General features: G+C 42.9%; 1 protein-coding gene across 1 annotated transcript in view; it reads right to left on the bottom strand.

The window, feature by feature from the left end:
- Positions 1-18,939, bottom strand: part of lonp2 (lon peptidase 2, peroxisomal) — a 28,116-nt gene that overhangs the window by 3,112 nt on the left and 6,065 nt on the right. The window contains exons 4-13 of the mRNA XM_086208678.1: positions 14,484-14,615; positions 13,835-13,957; positions 13,586-13,749; positions 13,307-13,401; positions 10,176-10,294; positions 9,901-10,040; positions 5,693-5,834; positions 5,132-5,282; positions 4,594-4,720; positions 2,513-2,652 (exon numbers count right to left, since the gene is read on the bottom strand). Coding sequence (XP_086064804.1) covers positions 2,513-2,652; positions 4,594-4,720; positions 5,132-5,282; positions 5,693-5,834; positions 9,901-10,040; positions 10,176-10,294; positions 13,307-13,401; positions 13,586-13,749; positions 13,835-13,957; positions 14,484-14,615 — 1,333 coding nt within the window. The remainder of the gene's footprint in view (positions 1-2,512; positions 2,653-4,593; positions 4,721-5,131; positions 5,283-5,692; positions 5,835-9,900; positions 10,041-10,175; positions 10,295-13,306; positions 13,402-13,585; positions 13,750-13,834; positions 13,958-14,483; positions 14,616-18,939) is intronic.

Genomic DNA, 18,939 nt, shown 5'->3' with positions numbered 1-18,939 from the left:
TGTGTTTCAGGCTAGACGTTTGGAAGTTGGACCATCTCAGAACAGCTGGATCAGGTCCACACGTGGCTGCAGGATCCTCCATCAAGTTTCCGATCAGTTCTTCTGGGTGTTCAGTTAAGATGCTGTCTAACGTCTAGACATCAATCATCCCACCACAACTGACGGATCCCTCTGAGGAGGAACCCCCGCGTGACTCCGACTCCACATCTCAATCATCCTCAAGCCGCTTTGGTAATGAAACGACCTGTGGTTGAACCAGCAGGATTCCAGCTGTGGCCGCGGGGTCAGTGTCTGTCTGTGTCACGAGGAACACCAAGGTCAGACTGGTAAACAGGCGTCTGCCTCCTACTGGAGTGAAAGATTTGACCTTGAACTTTTTCATTGATTTCAATTTAATCAATTTATTAAAATCATTGACATTTTAATTCTATCTAAGGAAAAAAACCACCTTCTGTAGCTGATCAGGCTGGATGGTTATTGTTTTACTTTATTGATTGATATGTTTTTTTGTGGGGGGTGATAATGATATTAGGGAGTAAACACTGTAACAGGTATTTATCAGTCAATGCTCTGGTCGAGAGAGAGACTAAATGCTAACGTTTTTTAGCACTGATCACTCAAATATAGTTCAAATACTGAGACACAGATGAAGAACAGTACTGGAGGCAGAATATTTTAGTCATGACCTCTAAATAACTTTATTTAAAAAATGAATGGGACACAGCGCCGGATTCAAGAATTTCTAAATTCAATGAAGCCATTTTGTCTGCATTAAAAAGAAGTGTTCACATTAGCCAAGAACGGCTGATTCATCACTGACATCAGCAGCCCATCGATTGGCCGAGCCCTGGCTGATACTGCTGTGTCTGATGAAATCAGAGCAACGGCTCACTTAAATGGAAAAAGACCATTTTTGGAGTTTTGTTGGATATAGTAGGACATGAAAAGTTCCATCCATCCATTTTCTATACCGTTTATCTGTTAAGGGTCACAGGGGGTGGAGCCTATCCCAGCTGACATTGGGTAAGAGGCGGGGTTCACCCTGGACAGGTCACCAGTCCATCACAGGGCCATCAGGAGCAATCAGGGGTTCAGTATCTTGCTCAAGGATACTTGGTCTAAGTGGGGATGGAACCAGCTACCCTTCGGTTGCTAGGCGGCCATCTACCTCTGAGCCATGTCGCCTCTGACATAAAAAGTTTCTTCTGGCTAAAAGGAGCTGTCAATCAAAAAGTTAGGCAACAACAGCAGCTTTAGTCTCACAAATGTTTACTTGTGAACTGAGTAATGAAAGAGAATCTGAACGTCTGCTGGCTGATGTAAAATGAAAGTGCGGCGGCGGCGCGCGTTAACGGAGTGTTTCAGACCACAATAGTTCACAGAAGCAGTGACATATTCATGGCGGCCCCATATTACCAGCATTATTTCACCACATTGTCTTAAATAATCCCTTTGACTGAACAGTCTGCCCCCCCCAACCCTCTAAATCAGGGGTGTCAAACTGGTCCAGTAAAGCAGGGGTGTCAAACTGGTCCAGTAAAGCAGGGGTGTCAAACTGATCCAGTAAAGGGCTGGTGTGGCTGCAGGTTTTCATTCCAACTGAACAAAAGCAACACCTGATCCAACCAATGAGCTGTGAGGACACAGCTTGGTTGATGTAAGTAGAATCAGGTGTTGCTTTTGTTCAGATGGAATGAAAACCTGCAGCCACACTGGCCCTTTACTGGACCAGTTTGACACCCCTGCTTTACTGGACCAGTTTGACACCCCTGCTCTAAATACTGTGACAGGCTGGTGTGAGTCATCGGCAGAAGGTTAAATGGTCAATTATTGTTGTGGCAGATATCGTGACTTCAATATCAAGAGTGAGAGCAGACGGAGGCCAGATTCACCTCTTTATTCACGTGGCAGCCTTTAGTAGGACTGAAGGTCGTGTGTGTTGGCAAACACTTCCTGTCATGCTTGAATTTACCAAGTTTTTATTTGATTATAAGCTTGTAGATTTGATTGTATCAAGGTTTGAGGACGTCACACATGCACGTCAAGATAACTGCGAGGAGAACTTACTGAGGATTAGGCAAAACCAAAAACACCAGTTCCTGCAAAACTAATTGAAGATTATTTATTTAATGACTTCTTTGGAAAAAATCCTCTACTGTTGTTTTTATTTTCCCTCTGTGCAGCTTGTTTTTATTGTATTTCATGAAAAGATAATTTCCAGAACAAGCGATTGGAATGGGATCTTCTATTTATGAGTGTAATTTAGCGCCGTAGATGTGTGTCGTACTTCAGGATCCCAGTTGAGGGTGCAGTAGCGGCAACACCAGTGTTTTCCCCTTTCAGAGGCATGTATGCCAGAAAAAGGAATATACCATTACATGCACGATCCGATCTGTTTCTGTTTCTCTGCCTTGGTTTCAGGAGAAGCTGAAGATCTTCTTGAGTGAAGATGCTGAAGATCCGAAAGCCTCCCTGATCCCACCGAGCTAAAGAATAACTAGCAGGTTCTTACCTCCCTGCTGTGATGGACCCTCGGGCGTCGGACTCTCGGTCTTGGAGACTCTGTGACCTTCAGCGATCTTCACAGCCACAGCTCGGCAGATCGCCCCGATCTTCCTCTCCAGCGAGCGCACGCCGGCCTCACGGGTGTACCTAAGAGGACGAACACAAACAAACAACAGATGAGTCAGATGATGCCTTCCTGGTAGTAGAGCATCTGTTGCTAGAGATGGTTACATGGCGTCCATTTATTGAGTAAATCAACTAAAACCGGAACATCTAAATATATGTAAATATGACTCAAGTCAAACTCCAAGTGGGACTAACATACCCATATAATCCAGTTGAGGATTAACTCAGTCCTGCATGGATATGCTTCAACTGGTGCGGCCTGGTGTTCTGAGCACGTTTCCTACATTCTTGTATACTTGAATGAGAAACGGTAGTCCAATCCAAGGGCGTAATCTGGGACTGTGCAAATAAGCCCACTGAACGTGCCCCTGAGCGTGTCGATCTTGTGTGTCCAGATTTGATTTAGAACACAAAGTGTAGAAAACCTAGACAATGTGAAACAAGTCGTCGCTGCCAATATTTCGACCTGGTTTGACCACCAACCTCTCAGGCCTGAAATTCCTGAGGAGAAACGCGGCGTGTCATGAAAGGACAAATCAGTTGAGATTTGGCAAAGAAAATACCCTTCCAACGTGGATTGGATTAGACCAAAATGGTATTTCATATCTCAGCGTGACATCTCTCTTAATATGACTCATTTCCACTTAATCCTCTCCTGTTTTTCCTAGACTGCAGACTCTCGAGTCCCCTCCCCCCCTTTTTTCTTTTTAAAAAGAACAACATGAAAAATCTCGCCATGTAAGTATCCGAGCATCTTCTCAGAGGACTGGTGCCAAGCTGGGAGCTGTTGCCTGTTTCTATAGTAACCAGACAAGAGTGTGGAGAGGCTGTGCTGGTCTGCATGCAGCACAATTACCATCGGGAGAAATTAGAAGCCTCTGCATTAGAGCTTCCATGTTTTCTGACAGGCCTTCTCTTAAAAGATCATCAGACTCTATCAGTGCTGAAACTATTGATTTTTTTAGTTGATAGAATATTAATGGCACAAGCAAATGTCAAAGCTGATTCCAGCTTCTGAAACATGAAGACTTGCTGTATTTCTGTTTGTCGTAGGGCTCTACTGGCTTGACTGTGGATGCAGGTTTCTTTTTTCGTGAACTGATCACTTCCTGCGATGATCCTCTGTGGAATATTTAGCAAGCTTGGAGGAAAACAGTCAAAGCCAACAGTTAAAGTGCCTTGAACACTGTGATACTCGTAGCATATCAAACGTGCTGACGCTGACCAAAGACCACAGTCTTTTGGATGCAAAAGTGGACCATATGATCTGCACAAATCATTTAGTGCAGGTTTTTACTTAGATTGTGTCCGAAAGGACATCCAATCTCTCTGTGCTAGCATCCCATGTGGCAAGCCATTACCCCACCCGCAGCCTTATTCTATGACTGATCCTGAAAATGAACATAAACTGAAGCCCTAAATCCTTTTATATCATGAAACAGCAAATAACTGCTGCAGATCAACAGGAAGACTGACTCCTATCTGCATGATGGAGAAGAAAAATACACACCAGGGAGGAACAACACTGATACGACACGTGCGATGTGAGGAAATGAAATAGACACTTCCACACGAGGCTGAATCTGTCAGACATTTAAAGGATGTCCTCTTTAATGAAAAGGTCACCCCGCCAGTTAAATATTGGTTAAGACTCAAAACAAATACCCACTAAACCACTTGACAAGTTAATGATACACTGTGATGACAAGCAGTCGGATTCCAAGCTGCCATCTGTGCTCTGGTGCGCTGTGAGTTTGTGTTGCTATGTGGCTGCAGCCCAAGGTCATGACAGTATGCTGCAGATGTTGAATGATCCCTCTCTAGATGAGATCCGTGACATCAGTCTGGCACCTTCTTTTTTCTGCATGATCAAGAAATAGCCTGATGCACAAAACCCTTGCAAAATCTCCTCTCGTTGCGTCGGATTAACCAAACAGTGAATCAGTCTGTTTGTGTGCGTACCTGTTGATAATATCCTGTGTCGTGTCTTGGGGTATATGCAGCTGTTGGGGTGTTAGTCCGTGCTGCTCCAGCTGTTTTGGGATCAAGTGCCGGTGAGTTATCTCCAACTTCTCCTCCTGGGTGTAGCCTTAAACACACAGTTTGATAAGTAACTCCCTAAAAAATAAAAGTAGTTAATCATAACAAAATGTATACTGCCTCCCCCCATATTCTCCAGATAAATTCAGCTTTATTTTGTTCTTGGACTGATATTGTTGAGAAGTATTTCACAGATGGACAATCTCTTTTCATTCAAGTTGAAATTTGTGCTTCGTGACCAGAGAAAAGAGAGGGACCTTTGGGATGAAACAACCAGAACGCACTGGGCTCATTGCCCTCTGGGACTGAGCCCATGTCATCCTCATTTCTCTTGTTGTCCATTCTTGCTTCCTTTTCTTGCCTCCTCCATCCCACCTTAGATGTCAGCATAGGAAGAGTTGAGGCTACAGCAGCAGATGTACTAGATGAGGAGATGCAAGAGTTCCTAAGAGGGACTCACCTGGTACCTGCAGTACCTCCATCCTGTCCAGCAAGGCAGGGGGGATGGTGGCTGTGGTGTTGGCAGTGGCAATAAAGAGAACTTGAGAGAGATCAAAGGCCACATTCAGGTAATGGTCTGTGAAGCTGTGATTCTGTTCCGGGTCCAGGACCTAAGGAAGCATGCAGACACGTAAGCAATGTGATTTTGTAGACCGTTTTAAAACAACTCCATTTAATTTAGCTGACATTCTAACGAAGTTTTTTTATGAATTAGAAAAACGGCACAAAACACAACCAATTATCAGAAGGTTTTTAGGAAGACGCAGACAAAATGTTTCTTAGTAATTCAAGCAAAAGTTAGTTCACCACCAGATAAATGTCACCGTCTCTGGGGAGAAATAGAACCCCGGTTCTCATAGGAAGGTTTATGTTCAGTGTGTCATATGCACACGTTTTTCGACCAGACCAGAGGAAGGACAGTAAGGTTCTGCATTGCAGCTGAAGGTTATATTTGTAGCACTGACAAACAGCGATGACATCTGACGTTCCGACTCACCAAGCAGACAGAAAGAGATCTCACCTCCAGCAGCGCCGCTGCAGGGTCTCCTTGCAGGCTTTTCCCCAGTTTGTCCACTTCATCCAGGAGGAAAACTGGATTATTGACGCCTACTGTCTTTAAACCGTTGATGATGCGGCCTGGCATGCTGCCTACATACGTACGTCTGCAGAAACAGAAAGAATCACAACTACTGACTTGCTGCGTCTGACACAAGAAGTACTTGGAATAACTTAGTTCAACTTAGTGGCTTTGTTCTTCTCAGTCAATATTCTTTTGACTGTTTTTCATGTTTCATTAAAAAGTCATGTCTATACCGGCAATAGCCAATATGTCCACTTCTAAGCAGTAAAAACACTACTGGTAGTAGTAGTTAGGTGAGGGCTCCAGCAGGGGGAGCATGGAGCTGCTGGGATGTGTTCAGGAAACCTTTCTTCTTCTCTCCTTTCATTCTAGTCATCAGCTCTCATTTAAGTACTCATTTTCTCAGGTGCTCACAGGTCAGTGTTTCTCGTCATTTATTGAGAAAGGTGAGCTCTCAGTTTATTGTGAACTGATAAGTTCCACAGTCCACTGAGGACAACAAAACGGCAAAAAGACGTGTGACATGAACTATATCATATTCAGTTAATTTTTGTGATGTCATTATTGTTGTAGGCTCATTTCCAACACATTTGGAAAGCATTACCAAGTGTCCATAACCACACCAATATAAATAAATGCAGAATAAATGTTCTCCGTGACAAATCAACAGCAATCAAGCTTCAAGTGGTTACATGCTGACACGGAGTTCAAACAGACAGAGAAAGTCCCCCCCCCAAAAGCGTATAAATCTAACTCCCTGCGCTCCTTTTTCACCTCAGTCGTCCATACTCTTATTTCAAGTGTTTGTTTTTTTTTTTTACACTTTTCACAAACAGAAATTTCTCAGGAGGTGAAAGGCCCCATTTGACAAACACGCTTTGTCAAGTAAACAGCCTCTCCTCTTTCATCGTCACAGCTGCTCGCCACCACCAGCATCAATGCCAATAAAACAAATTCATCTGACACCACTAATGACAAATGAGGTGTGAAATGGCTTTTAGAGAAATTCCTTTCAAGTCAAATGAGAAACAAAGGTCTACGTCTGATATTTTCTGCAATGCCTCAAAAGAGATCCCATTAACGCTGCACAATTTAAGAAAAATGAATCAGTCTCCACATTGTCTCGTGCAATTTCCTAATTGCAGGAACAAAATATCTGGGAAAGGCTAAGTGAATGTTGGAATGCCATTTTAAATGAAATGTGGTACTGTAGTGATGTCCTGCCTACATTCCATATTCTACAGATGAAAAAAAAACAATAAATAAAACATCTGTGTGATATGGACGCCCACAAAAACACCATTAATATTTTAATGGTGTTTCACAAAACAGGGAAAACATTGAAACGTTCCCCTGTTAAAATGTTCACAATTACATTTATTTTTAAATTGTGTCGCCCCATAATGAAGACAATGGATCCTACAGATCAACTTGAAAAGCGGAAAAATCTTCTGAGGCTTCAATAACTGCCTGATTCTCCTCGGATGAGCCGAAAGCATAAATTGCGGGGGTGAAAGTGCTTAACGCCCTCAATAGGCTTTTTAACCTCCGCTGTCATCATATTTACACCTCAAAACTATTTGAGAACCAGGACCAACAGGTGAGGTGCTGAAGATCAAAATCAGCCAAATGCTGGCAAAGCGACAGAGGAAACAGGAGAAAACAACCGCACTAACAAGTTAAGACCAAACTGAGGAGGAGTTGAAGTTTCCCATTCTTTTGAAACGTCGAAAAGGTCTGAAAACAACACTAAGCTAAGGATTTAGGCTGAGGAAGAGGTCAGTTGTGGCCATTATTATGTTAAAACCATAGCTAGCTTTGGTTTTTCTATTTTCTGAATTCAGACAGGGGGAAGGAGGGGATCAGAGGCTCTCCTAACGGGTCTGCTGAAGGTCTTCTCAGTAAGTTGAGGAATAATTAAACGGCTCTTATTGGTGACACACTTCTGAGGACTTTAAACTAGGAATTCAAATAATTTGGCTTAGCCGCGCATATAAAGACTTCACATGTGGACCCAGTCTTCTTCCGTGTATAATGGACAATTTAAGAACTTTCATCTTTATCTCTTCCACTCCTGTCGTTGGTATGCTGGACACATGTTTCTCATCTGGCTGAGACACGTTGTCTCATCTCTGCCGTTCATCCTTGAAAATTTCAAATGTGTTCGATGCATCTCTGAGGAACGTTCCACCCGTCGCCGCGCGTGCGCACACACACACACACACACACGCGTGCGCACGCACGCACACACGCACACACACACACACTCAGGCTGGTGCCTGTCAATTGAAGCACTCCATAGTTTCTGTGGTGTCCATCTGTCTGTGTGTTTTTATTGACTTAACTCCCAGTGGAGGCTGTTAACACATGGATCAAAGCCTGGCTGAGGGTCCAAGTAGAATAACTTTTAATGTATCACAGTTCACCAGGTAGAGGGTTAAAAAAAAAAAAAGCATAACTACGTGAATTGATGGTCTACTTAGTCTCGCTCTACTTTGTTGGTATTTATGGTTTTCTGATCCTACAAATCAATCCATTCATCCATCTGTAACAGACATGACTTGTAGCTGATACAGATTACCTACCTCTGACAAACCTGTCAGCGATGTTTTATTTGTACTGTAATTTATGCTGCATTTGACTCGTCAGCATGTGAATTCCAACTAACACGAAAAAAAAAAAGACATCTGTAAACAGAGGTCTGGTTCTTGATGTGCTCCTAAATCTTATAACTGTCTTCAGACCAGGCTGCCTTTTATTTGTAGGACTTTAAATGAATGTGTGTATTCCAATCAAATCCTCAGTATTTTTATTTTTAAATTACACACACTTGGATTCTCATTCATATTGGAAAGATATGGGAGGCAATTTGTAAGCATCTTGAGTCAGTCACTTGAACTCTTACAAATGGACTGAATCAAAGCTAATGTCATGACTGCATATCAAGAGGCTTTATTTTCAAAATAAGATATAAAAATAACTTGTTCTTTTTTTATTGTGGTGACTGATGGCTTCTGAAATGTATAACAAAATTTCAACTCATGCTCCACTCAGCCTCAGAGACTCTGGTGAAGGCTGATCTGAGGGCTGAATGAACATACAGAAGAAAGAAGGGACAGACATTCTAGAACACAACTGAAGCAGGCAACGGTGCATCCCCCTCTAAGATGGATTGATGGTGATGGGCTCCTAGGTTTTTATTGTCACAGACATGCGATGAATGACCCTCTTGAGGCTCTTGTCCATAAAATGAGAAACAGACCACTTGTTTTCAATCATGTCGCAGCAGATTTCCTTGTTCTGGTTGTTTTCACGCCTCCTGTGGAAAGTGCCTCAGTCCGTCATCACAAGCCAACTCAGGCTCACAAACCAAGCAAGAGAACTGGACTTTTGGATTTTCGCCTGGGGTTTCTGACGTGAAACTGCGCTTAGTTTTTGTCAGTGTTTTAAGTTGAGATTTGAAAATGTTTGCACCAAATATTAGTACTTTGTACCAGCACTTCACAATCATAATGTTTCAGGTCCTATGAGAGAGAACGGCCTGGAGGGATTTGTTCTCTTTCATGCAAGTAACTACAATTACAGCCTCTAAAAGTCCAGTGACCTCCACTCAGCAATAGACCGTAACATGTCCTGTGTGGTCATTTTCTGCAGCTGTTAACATGCGGTTTACTTTTCGGACTGGTGTCCTCCCACGTCTCTGCTTCTCCCTCATGCTAGAGTCAGCCAGCGTGAGCGCCAGCCTCACCTGTGCAGAGCAGAGCGTCTCATTCGGTACTCTTTAATTCAACGTGTATCTCTACTAAAACATATTACTTGTCCTAATTCCACTAAATTTAATACAGCAGATATTTGGATCCCAGCAGCGTGACCTTAGTCTAATCTACAGTTGTTGAGATAACTGAGTGCTGACATACATACTGCAGATGGACTGATACATAAACTGTTCCAACACTGGATTAAAAAGCAACCTCTGAAAATGTTACAACAAAGTACATCCATCATATCCTTGAGAGCTCTCAGGAGATGTGCTCATTTTGTTGTACTTGTGCCAGCCTCATGTCTCTGGGTTGTCTGAACCGGACTTGAGAACTCCGTCTGGACAGAGACACTCCCCTCTGATCCACAAACTTGTTTGTGTAACATACCTGTGTCCTCGGATGTCTGACTGGTCACAAACACCTCCAAGAGCAATGCGGTGGAACTCTCTGCCCAGAGTTTTGGCCACAGAGCGTCCCACGCTGGTCTTACCGACTCCTGGGGGCCCCACAAAGCACAGAATGGGTCCCTGAAGACACAGCAGTAGCATGAAACTCAGACAGAAGTATTTAAGTGCGTTGCTTCACTGTGCATTTTGAAATTACGTGCTTTAATTCAACACTTAATAACATGTTTTTACATGTGCAATGACCACAGACAGCACCTTCAGTGACGCCTTCAACTGTCTCACAGCCAAGTACTCAAGCAGGCGTCTCTTCAGCTTGTCCATGGCATAGTGGTCATTATCCAGTAGAGTACGGGCAGCTCGGATGTCCAGGCAGTCTGTTTAGAGCATGTGTTGGGTGGAGATGAGAAAAACAGTACAGTAAAGGGATGAAGGGGCAGATATGGAGTGATGACAGAGTTTGGAGACGAATGCATCAACTCTGCTTTGAGTGATCTGACACCAAACAATAAAACTAATAAAATGGACAGGAAAGAGGGTTAGCAGGGGTTCATGGGGAAAATAAAACACGATCCTCTCCGAAACTGAGAGGAACTGCTCCTTGAACTCCAGTGTTTCTCTCCGAGGGGATGATGATGAAGTACTTTTACTCCACTACATTTCAAATGAAACTTTTATTCTGCTACATCCATTTTACCCATCAGTAACTTCGAAGAGAAAGAGCGCAGAAGACATCCGGTGAAATCTGATGAGGACTATGAACTTTCAACTCTGAAGCGGAACAGCAGCAGCACAACTAGAACAAACACCTCCTTAACCTTTGACCTTTACAGACTCACTGGTCAGAAAAGGGTACCCTCCCAAGCACTACACAAACATCAAGTTGAATCTGTACTTTTGATACTTGAATAAACTCAGTATGAAATACGTCCCTTCTTTTATCTAAATAGAATTCTGATAGGAGACTTGTACCTTCGGCGGCACGGTGGTGCAGTGGTCAGCACTGTCACCTCACAACAAGAAGGTTCCGGGTTCCAGCCCCGGCTCAGGAACAGGGTCTTTCTGCGTGGAGTCTGCACGTTCTCCCTGTTCCTGTGTGGGTTCTCTCTGGTACTCCAGCTTCCTCCCACAGTCCAAAGACATCAAGAGGGGACGAGGCTGATTGATACTCTAAATCAGGGGTGTCAAACTGGTCCAGTAAAGGGCCGTGTGGCTGCAGGTTTTCATTCCAACCCAGCAAAAGCAACACCTGATTCTACTTACATCAACTAAGCTGTGTCCACACAGCTCATTGGTTGGATCAGGTGTTGCTTTTGCTGGGTTGGAATGAAAACCTGCAGCCACACGGCCCTTTACTGGACCAGTTTGACACCCCTGATTTTTGGACACGGGATCTTTCTGCGTGGAGTCTGCATGTTCTCCCTGTTCCTGTGTGGGTTCTCTCTGGTACTCCAGCTTCCTCCCACAGTCCAAAGACATCAAGAGGGGACGAGGCTGATTGATGCTCTAAATTGACTGTAGGTGTGACTGTGAGTGTGAATGTTGTCTGTCTCTATGTGTTGGTCCTGAGATGGACTGGTGACCTGTCCAGGGTGAACCCCACCTCTCACCTGAAGGCTGCTGGGATAGGCTCCAGCCCCCCCGCGACCCTTAACAGGAATAAGGGGAAGACAATGGATGGATGGACTTGAACCTTTACTAGAGTATTACTTTAACTGGTTATTTCTACTTTAATATAAGTTTATGAACTGCATTCGTCCTCCTCCGTTGGCAGCTCCTACATGCTACAGTCTCTCACTCCTAAACCCTAAATATCTCCATCAGGTCCGAAGGAGCTGGATTGGTGCTTGTTATAACACATCAAAAGGTGAAGTTACTGTCTGTCGTTTTCGTTTTACTGTTAGGAGACTTCTGACTGGGTTCAGCATGATTCATCAACACACTCTTTATTCTTTATCTAATAATTCCCTCGGCCCAGGAGGCCATGCGATCACTGCCGCCGTTTTGTCTGTTAGCAGGGTCGCTTAAAAAGTTGAGGATACATTTTGATTAAATTTGGTAGGATGGCAAATCTGAGAACTAAATCCAGATCTGATGACGTCCGACCTTACTGACAGAGGTATACTCTCTTTCCTGCCGCCCTCTTGCGATTTATGACATTAATCTGGTAAATCTCCAGATGACAAACACAATGTGTTTGATCCTGTTGGCGTCCATTTCTGAGGTCTTGTGCCTGGTGTACTAAAAGAGAGGTGAGGTGAGGTAAACTACTTGAGAAAATGAACATGTTATTATTGATAAGTGTAAATCTGTCTAACACAAAGATGGACGTCAGCCCCAACCATCTTCACGTTACAAACAGCAGGTTCAATCTGACATTCTGTGAGAAACGGTCTTTGATGTCAAGGTTTCCTTATTTATGGCTGTCAGAGGCATCAGCCATCAAACCCTCACATCTTCATTGTCCGCTGGACTTGTGTAACTCAAAGGAATGTTCAGCGCACTGCTGTTTCCCTTTACATACATGTGCTGCTACATTCTGTCAAGGCTGAGCCTGATGCTGAATCTGGTGAAAACAGTAAACTAGAGGCTCCGCTGCTGACGGCGGGTCATCTAGTCCTAGCTGATCCGTGGCAGCTCTCCCTCTGATAACATGACTGGAGAAGGTGTTCGTCTCTTTTGTTTTTTGGCTGAGGTTTGCTGTGCTCCAAGGAGGCCAGAAATCTGGGAGTAATCTTTGATTCAGACTTGAACTTCTCAGAACATCTTAGCAAATATCACCCACTCTAGCTGTTAGGTCAAATCATGGCGACTGCCAAGACTGGATCATTTAGATCATTCAGTGATGCACAAACACGCATTCTGGCTTCTTTCTCAAGAACACCTCCATGTTTTATATTACTGGGTGGCCTTCCACCATTTTACACTATCAATCCCCTCACCCAACGCACCCCTTCTTGTACTCTCAGATCTGCAGACCAGCCTCACTTATTCATATAAAATGTTAATTATACACCGCATATTCTTTATGTTTGTGTGCTGCAAATTTCTTAATAAAAAATGCTATTTACAGTACATACATTTGATTATGATTGGTCTTCATAATGTTTATGAAAATTCCATACAAATATTTTATTTTGTTATCCTTAGGCGTCATGATATCGTGTCCTGCCAGTATTCGTTCTGACACCTTTACTGTGAAGGTTAAGAGGTCGCCATCTCAAAACTGAAGGCCTCTTTTGTGTTCACTTTTCATTTGCACTTGTGACAATAACTGTTTGGTCGAGGTTCAAACACAAAGCTACAGTTTCAGCAGCTATTGTATAGTAAATGTGGCATCTGTCTATTTTGCTTGGGAGCAAAACTTTGCTAAAGATCGACTTATTTACCTGTGGTGCTTTTGCTCCATGGAAGCTCTACCATCAGATCCAAGTAGTTTCTAGTCAGCGCATACTCCGGCATGGACTGTGGCATCTTCTTTAGTCTGAGTATTGTTGATCAGGATTCGTTAGAGGCAGAAGTGTGTCAACACAAGACAAAGCCACATCAAGGTACGGACATACAGCATATAAAAGGGTTCAAAAAGCCTTCACATGCCATTGCAGAAGACCGTCTCAGTTCAGCTAGTAAGTGCTTGATCTCAGGGTGAGTGGAAACAAATGGTTCACCTCTTGAGCTCTTTCAGGCAAACTCTGAGAGCAGATTCAGGCATGTTTGCCCCCTGAACCTTCCTCTCCAGGGTCGCAGTGTCATCTCCATCCTCGTCTTCATCATCCTCATCTTGATTGAACTGCCGGCCTGGGAACACTCCACCTTTACGCACTGATAACACCTAAACAGATGGATACAGGTGTGTGACCTCATCCATTTATAGAAAAATTCTTGGAAGACAAAAGAGAATCATAGTTGCTTGTTACCCGCTTCTCCTGGTCAGGATTCATTTTCCTGGTTTTCTGCAGTAGTTTAAGTCCATCTATCTGTTTGGTCAACATGGGCAGAGCTTTCTTGAAACGATCCTCCAGGCTCACTGCATCAAGGACCTTCACAACACAATTGGAATTGTAAAAAGTTCATTTTCAGCCTTAAACCACTGCGGTGCTTGTCAGATTTGAGCAATTTACTCTTTACTATTACTTTTCTAATTTCTATTTCTCCTTTCTTCCAGCTCTGACTTTTCCCCTCTCTCTGAACCCAACTGGTCCACCCTGACCCTGTTTCTGCTCTGAGGGTTCTTCCATTAAAGGGAATTTTTGCTCGCCACTGTCACCAACTGCTTTCTCATGGCGGAGAGAGCGTGGTCTACACTTGCTGTTCAGGAAAAGTCTCCTGTAATGAATTGGCGCATTATAAATACAATTTAATGGAGCTGAATCCAAAGATAACATTTTTTAAAAATTGTGTGGTAAAACATAACCCTGCTCACTCCTTGGCCAGTTTGACCAAAAAAGATACATACTGGCTACACCTCTTTTACTGGATTGTCTACAAACCAACATACCATCTGAAATGTTTAGAACTACAGCGAAAATCACAAAAATGAGTTATTAGACATGACAGTAACCTCACCTGTAACTTTTCCTTGTTTGAAGTGCGGATCATGGAGGCAACAACGTCAGGTAGAGTTTCTCTGGGTAGGCTGTCCAACAGACGCCTGAATTTAGCCACGGCTGGGACAGACATGTCCAACATACCTAACAACTACACACACACACACACACACACACACACACACACACACACACACACACACACACACACACACACACAAGAATATTTACATGTCATCAGTCCAATCTATTATAGTACGGTGTTGCTGTCACTTATATGTTTTCTGAAAAAAAAAAGACAAATGAGCTTAATTCATCATGAGAGATGTTTTCCTGCCTAAAAGGCTCCATATATATATACACACACACACATACATACATATGTATACATATACATATATATATACACACACATATACATATATATACACACATATATACATATATATGTATATATATATATATATTTACAAATTATACTCTACAATTCTACATACATGTTAAATTTATGCATTGATAAAGTCCTATAATTACTTCACTTTTACATTTACAGTGCAAAAAATTTAAATACTGCAAGTATTCATTATCAAAGCTTGAAACTTGCTTTGCAAATATTAATCTTTTTTTTTCTCAGCGAATCAGATGGGGTCTAAATGCTTCATTGTTTTGGATATCTGACAGGGCGTCATAAGGACAAACAATGGGAAAACAGAACATGGATGTTCAGCCAAGCGTGTGGCCTCTACTTAAATGCAAGCCAGTCGGTTGACAAGGATCCATCTGAATGCTTCCATTGGTCACACTTGAAATAAATCAATCCAAGATGCCGAAGTCACACTGAATTTCTCAGATTTGAGAGGAGATTTGGACGTTTATGTATACATTTATTATGCTCCAAAAAAAGATGTTTATCCGATGCAAAGGGGGTTTGAGCAGCGTAACTGTTAACTTAGCCTGACAGTTTCAACTTTATTTTAATGACACTAACAAGTAGACGATGATGACCGAAGCAAACAACAACTTGAAGTCGCCAAAGGGGGTCGTGTGAAAGGCTCAGCTAAAGATGTGTCCGACCCATTGACTATGAATAGACAATCTTTCCCCAAAGCTTTTTCTGTATTAGATTCAGATGTCTCACTTAGCACTAACATCTGCTGCTGAGGGTGAAGGCTATGCGGAAGGCTCGACCTGACTAAACAACAAAATGATTGATGGTGTCCGAAAGTCTGGTAACAAGAGCTGGGGTTAAAACAGAGGCCGAAGCACTGAAACTCCTTTCTGATGGGTTTAAAACCACAATGACAGAGTGGATGCATTGTACGGGCTGACTGACTGGAGAATGTGGAATCAGATGGATTGAGAGACAAAGTCAGAGTCATGGAGGAAGCCAAGTGACAAACAAGCCTGAGGAGAAGGTCATTTTTCCCTTTGAGGGAATTGAATGTTCCAGCGTCCTGCATATGACCGTACACAACATAGAAGTGACGCAAATGCTGAACCAATTGACCTCACACAGGTTTTAAAGCTGAATCATATAACACACACAGTATACATACAACATACAAAGTATACTGGCAGTTTATTAAAGAAGGCATTTTTTAATACATTTGGCCTCAAAATAAATAGTTTACCTAAAACAGAGAATGCTGTCAGCATTAAATCATTCATTTACTGTTGTTGCCTTAACAGAAAAATGGCTTGCTGACAACAGCAGATGCAAAACGCAAAGCAGATGTTGAGAACACGTCTCTTCATCAGTAGGGAGGTGAAGTCTCTCATCTTCTGTAAGCTCGGTTCATGTTGACGAAATAAAATGATGTTTGATTTATATTCTAGGTATGGGGACCATACCTGCTCATTTCAGGTAGGGAACAAGTCCTTACTCCTGGAGAAGGAGTTTAAGTATTTTGGGGACCTGTTCTCGAGTGAGGGAACTATGGAAATTGAGATGGGCCTAAGAATTGGATCAGTGGGAGTAGTGTGTTTGATTTATCGCAGCGTTGTTACGATAAAAGAGCTGAGCCAGGATGCAAAGCTCTTGATTCATCGATCAGCCTTTGTTCCTTCTTTCACCTATGGTCATGAAATGCGAGTCACGCTTGAAAGAATGAGAATATGAGAATCGCAAATACAAATGGCAGAAATGTTTTTCTTAAGAAGGGTGGCTGGTGTCCCCCTGACGCATGAGGTGAGAAGTTCGGTCATCTGTGAGGGACTCTGAGTAGAGTCGCCACTCTCTCGTGTGGAAAGGAGCCAACTAGGGTGGTCTGGGAATCAGGTAATGATGTCACCTGAACACCTCCCTAGTGAGGTGGTTCATGCTCATCCAGCAGGGAGAAGGCTGCGGGGCAGACCAAGGACTAGGACCTAGTTTAGGGTTGGGGTTAGTCCCTTGCCTAACCCTAATCTAGTCACTAGGTGGGGGGACTACATCTTCACACTGGTGTGGGAACACCTCAGGCTGTTCTCTCACTCACCCACTCAGAGGTGGTCAATGTGTCCAGAGAAAAGGAAGTCTGGAGTTCCCTGCTGGAGTTGCTTAACCCACAACCTGATTTTAGATAAGCGGTTGAAGATGGATGGATGGATGGATGGATGGATGGATGGATGGATGGATGGATGAAGGGATGAAGGGAGGGAGGGAGGGAGGGAGGGAGGGGTGAATGGACCATGTTTCAACAGTGTATTAGCTTTACATTGATTGTCTGCACACCGCTGTAGTTCTGTCTTTGACAAAAAAGAAAACAGGAAAAAAAACATCCCATAATGTTCATTGTAACACAGAATTAAAGAAATAGAATACACATCAAATGAAATGAAGCCAAAATAATAAGTTACAATTAATGCATAAAGACTAGAAGGTCTTAGTTCACAGTAAACTGAGGGCTTCAGGTCTCACGACAGGATTTCTAGTCAGATTTCTGTTAGTGATGATGTGTTGGGGTGGAGGCGTATTTCCATTTATTAAGGATGGAAAGTCTGGCTAAGAGCATAGCAAAGGCAAGGCAATAACACACTGTATTGTAATGAACACATTCTGACTTGGAGAGAGGCCACAAAAAGATTTGGAGTCAATAGGGGTCTTTAAATGAATCAGGCGTCAGATAACCGTTAAGTCCAACATATATGTCAATGATCAGCCATCAGAGATACAATCCTAGCAGTCTAGCTCTCTTTGCTTGTTCAGACATTTCAGTCTAAGGCACATGGCCTAAGTGTTTATGAGTCTTTGATTCGTTCAAAAGTGTTTAAAGATGCGTAACGTGGGCAACAAGTATGGTTCAAGGAATGAAGGGACTGTCATTGTTCTCTGTTAGTGTCACAGACGTAACAGTTTGTCAGTGCAGCATTTGAACTTTTATTTCATCCGGTGGAGAAGTGAAATGCAAGAGTTCCTGCTTTAATATACATTCATTTGCTGTATTTTAATTATCTGACCACGACACCAGGCTCATCTCTTGCTTGGAATTATAGACACAGCCCTCTCTCTGGAGATTAAAAGCCGGCCTGTGTGTGTCTCACACAGTTGCCTGGTACACCTGAAGAATATTTCTTTTACATTTTTCATTTATTGCCTATTTATTTATAACCAGACTTTTGGGGGAGGGAAAGGGGGAGCAAAATGTTATGGAGAGTCCCATAAGTGTGCTTTATGTGTGTCTGTGATGCAGCTATCACATCCAAATAAATAAATGTGCATCATGTTGCATGTGGAGATGATTTTGCTTTGCTGAGAGCTGCTCATAAACAGAAGGCCATAAAATAAGCAGAGTCATGTAATGAAAGAACATCTGCAAATGTGTACAGTAAATATGAACCGATTGTATTCTGAAAAATATAAAACCCTGTTCGATATTTGCAGCAGCAACAGTTCATTCTTATTAACATGTTTTGACAACTGGCAGCTGCACGGTGGTGCAGTGGTCAGCACTGTGGCCTCACAGCAAGAAGGTTCTGGGTTCAAGTCCCGACTTGGACACGGGATCTTTCTGCGTGGAGTCTGCACGTTCTCCCTGTTCCTGTGTGGGTTCTCTCTGGTACTCCAGCTTCCTCCCACAGTCCAAAGACATCAAGAGAGGACGAGGCTGATTGATACTCTAAATTGACCGTAGGTGTGACTGTGAGTGTGAATGATTGTCTGTCTCTGTGTGTTGGTCCTGTGATGGACTGGTGACCTGTCCAGGGTGAACCTTGCCTCTCGCCCATTGACACAGGGATAGGCTCCAGCCCCCCTGCAACCCTTAATGTAGGAATAAGAGGAAGACAATGGATGGATGGACAACTGGCAGTGCTGATTGCGGGCCATCAATCTTTGCCACAGGAAGAGTTTGTATTTTCAAAGTAATGGACCTTTGGACTAGGGCTGCAACTAATGACTATTTTAATAGTTGACTAGTCACCGACTATTGAAATGATTAGTCGACTAATCGGATAATTAATTTTTTCTTAAATTTAACATTAAGTTGATTGAATTA

This window comes from Aulostomus chinensis, chromosome 7, assembly GCF_037954235.1.
Source record: "Aulostomus chinensis isolate RoL2024-O1b breed Wild chromosome 7, RoL_Achi_v1.0, whole genome shotgun sequence".
NCBI lineage: Eukaryota > Metazoa > Chordata > Actinopteri > Syngnathiformes > Aulostomidae > Aulostomus > Aulostomus chinensis.
The sequence above is the reverse complement of the archived record's forward strand: the minus strand, read 5'-3'. Positions and strand labels throughout refer to the sequence as shown.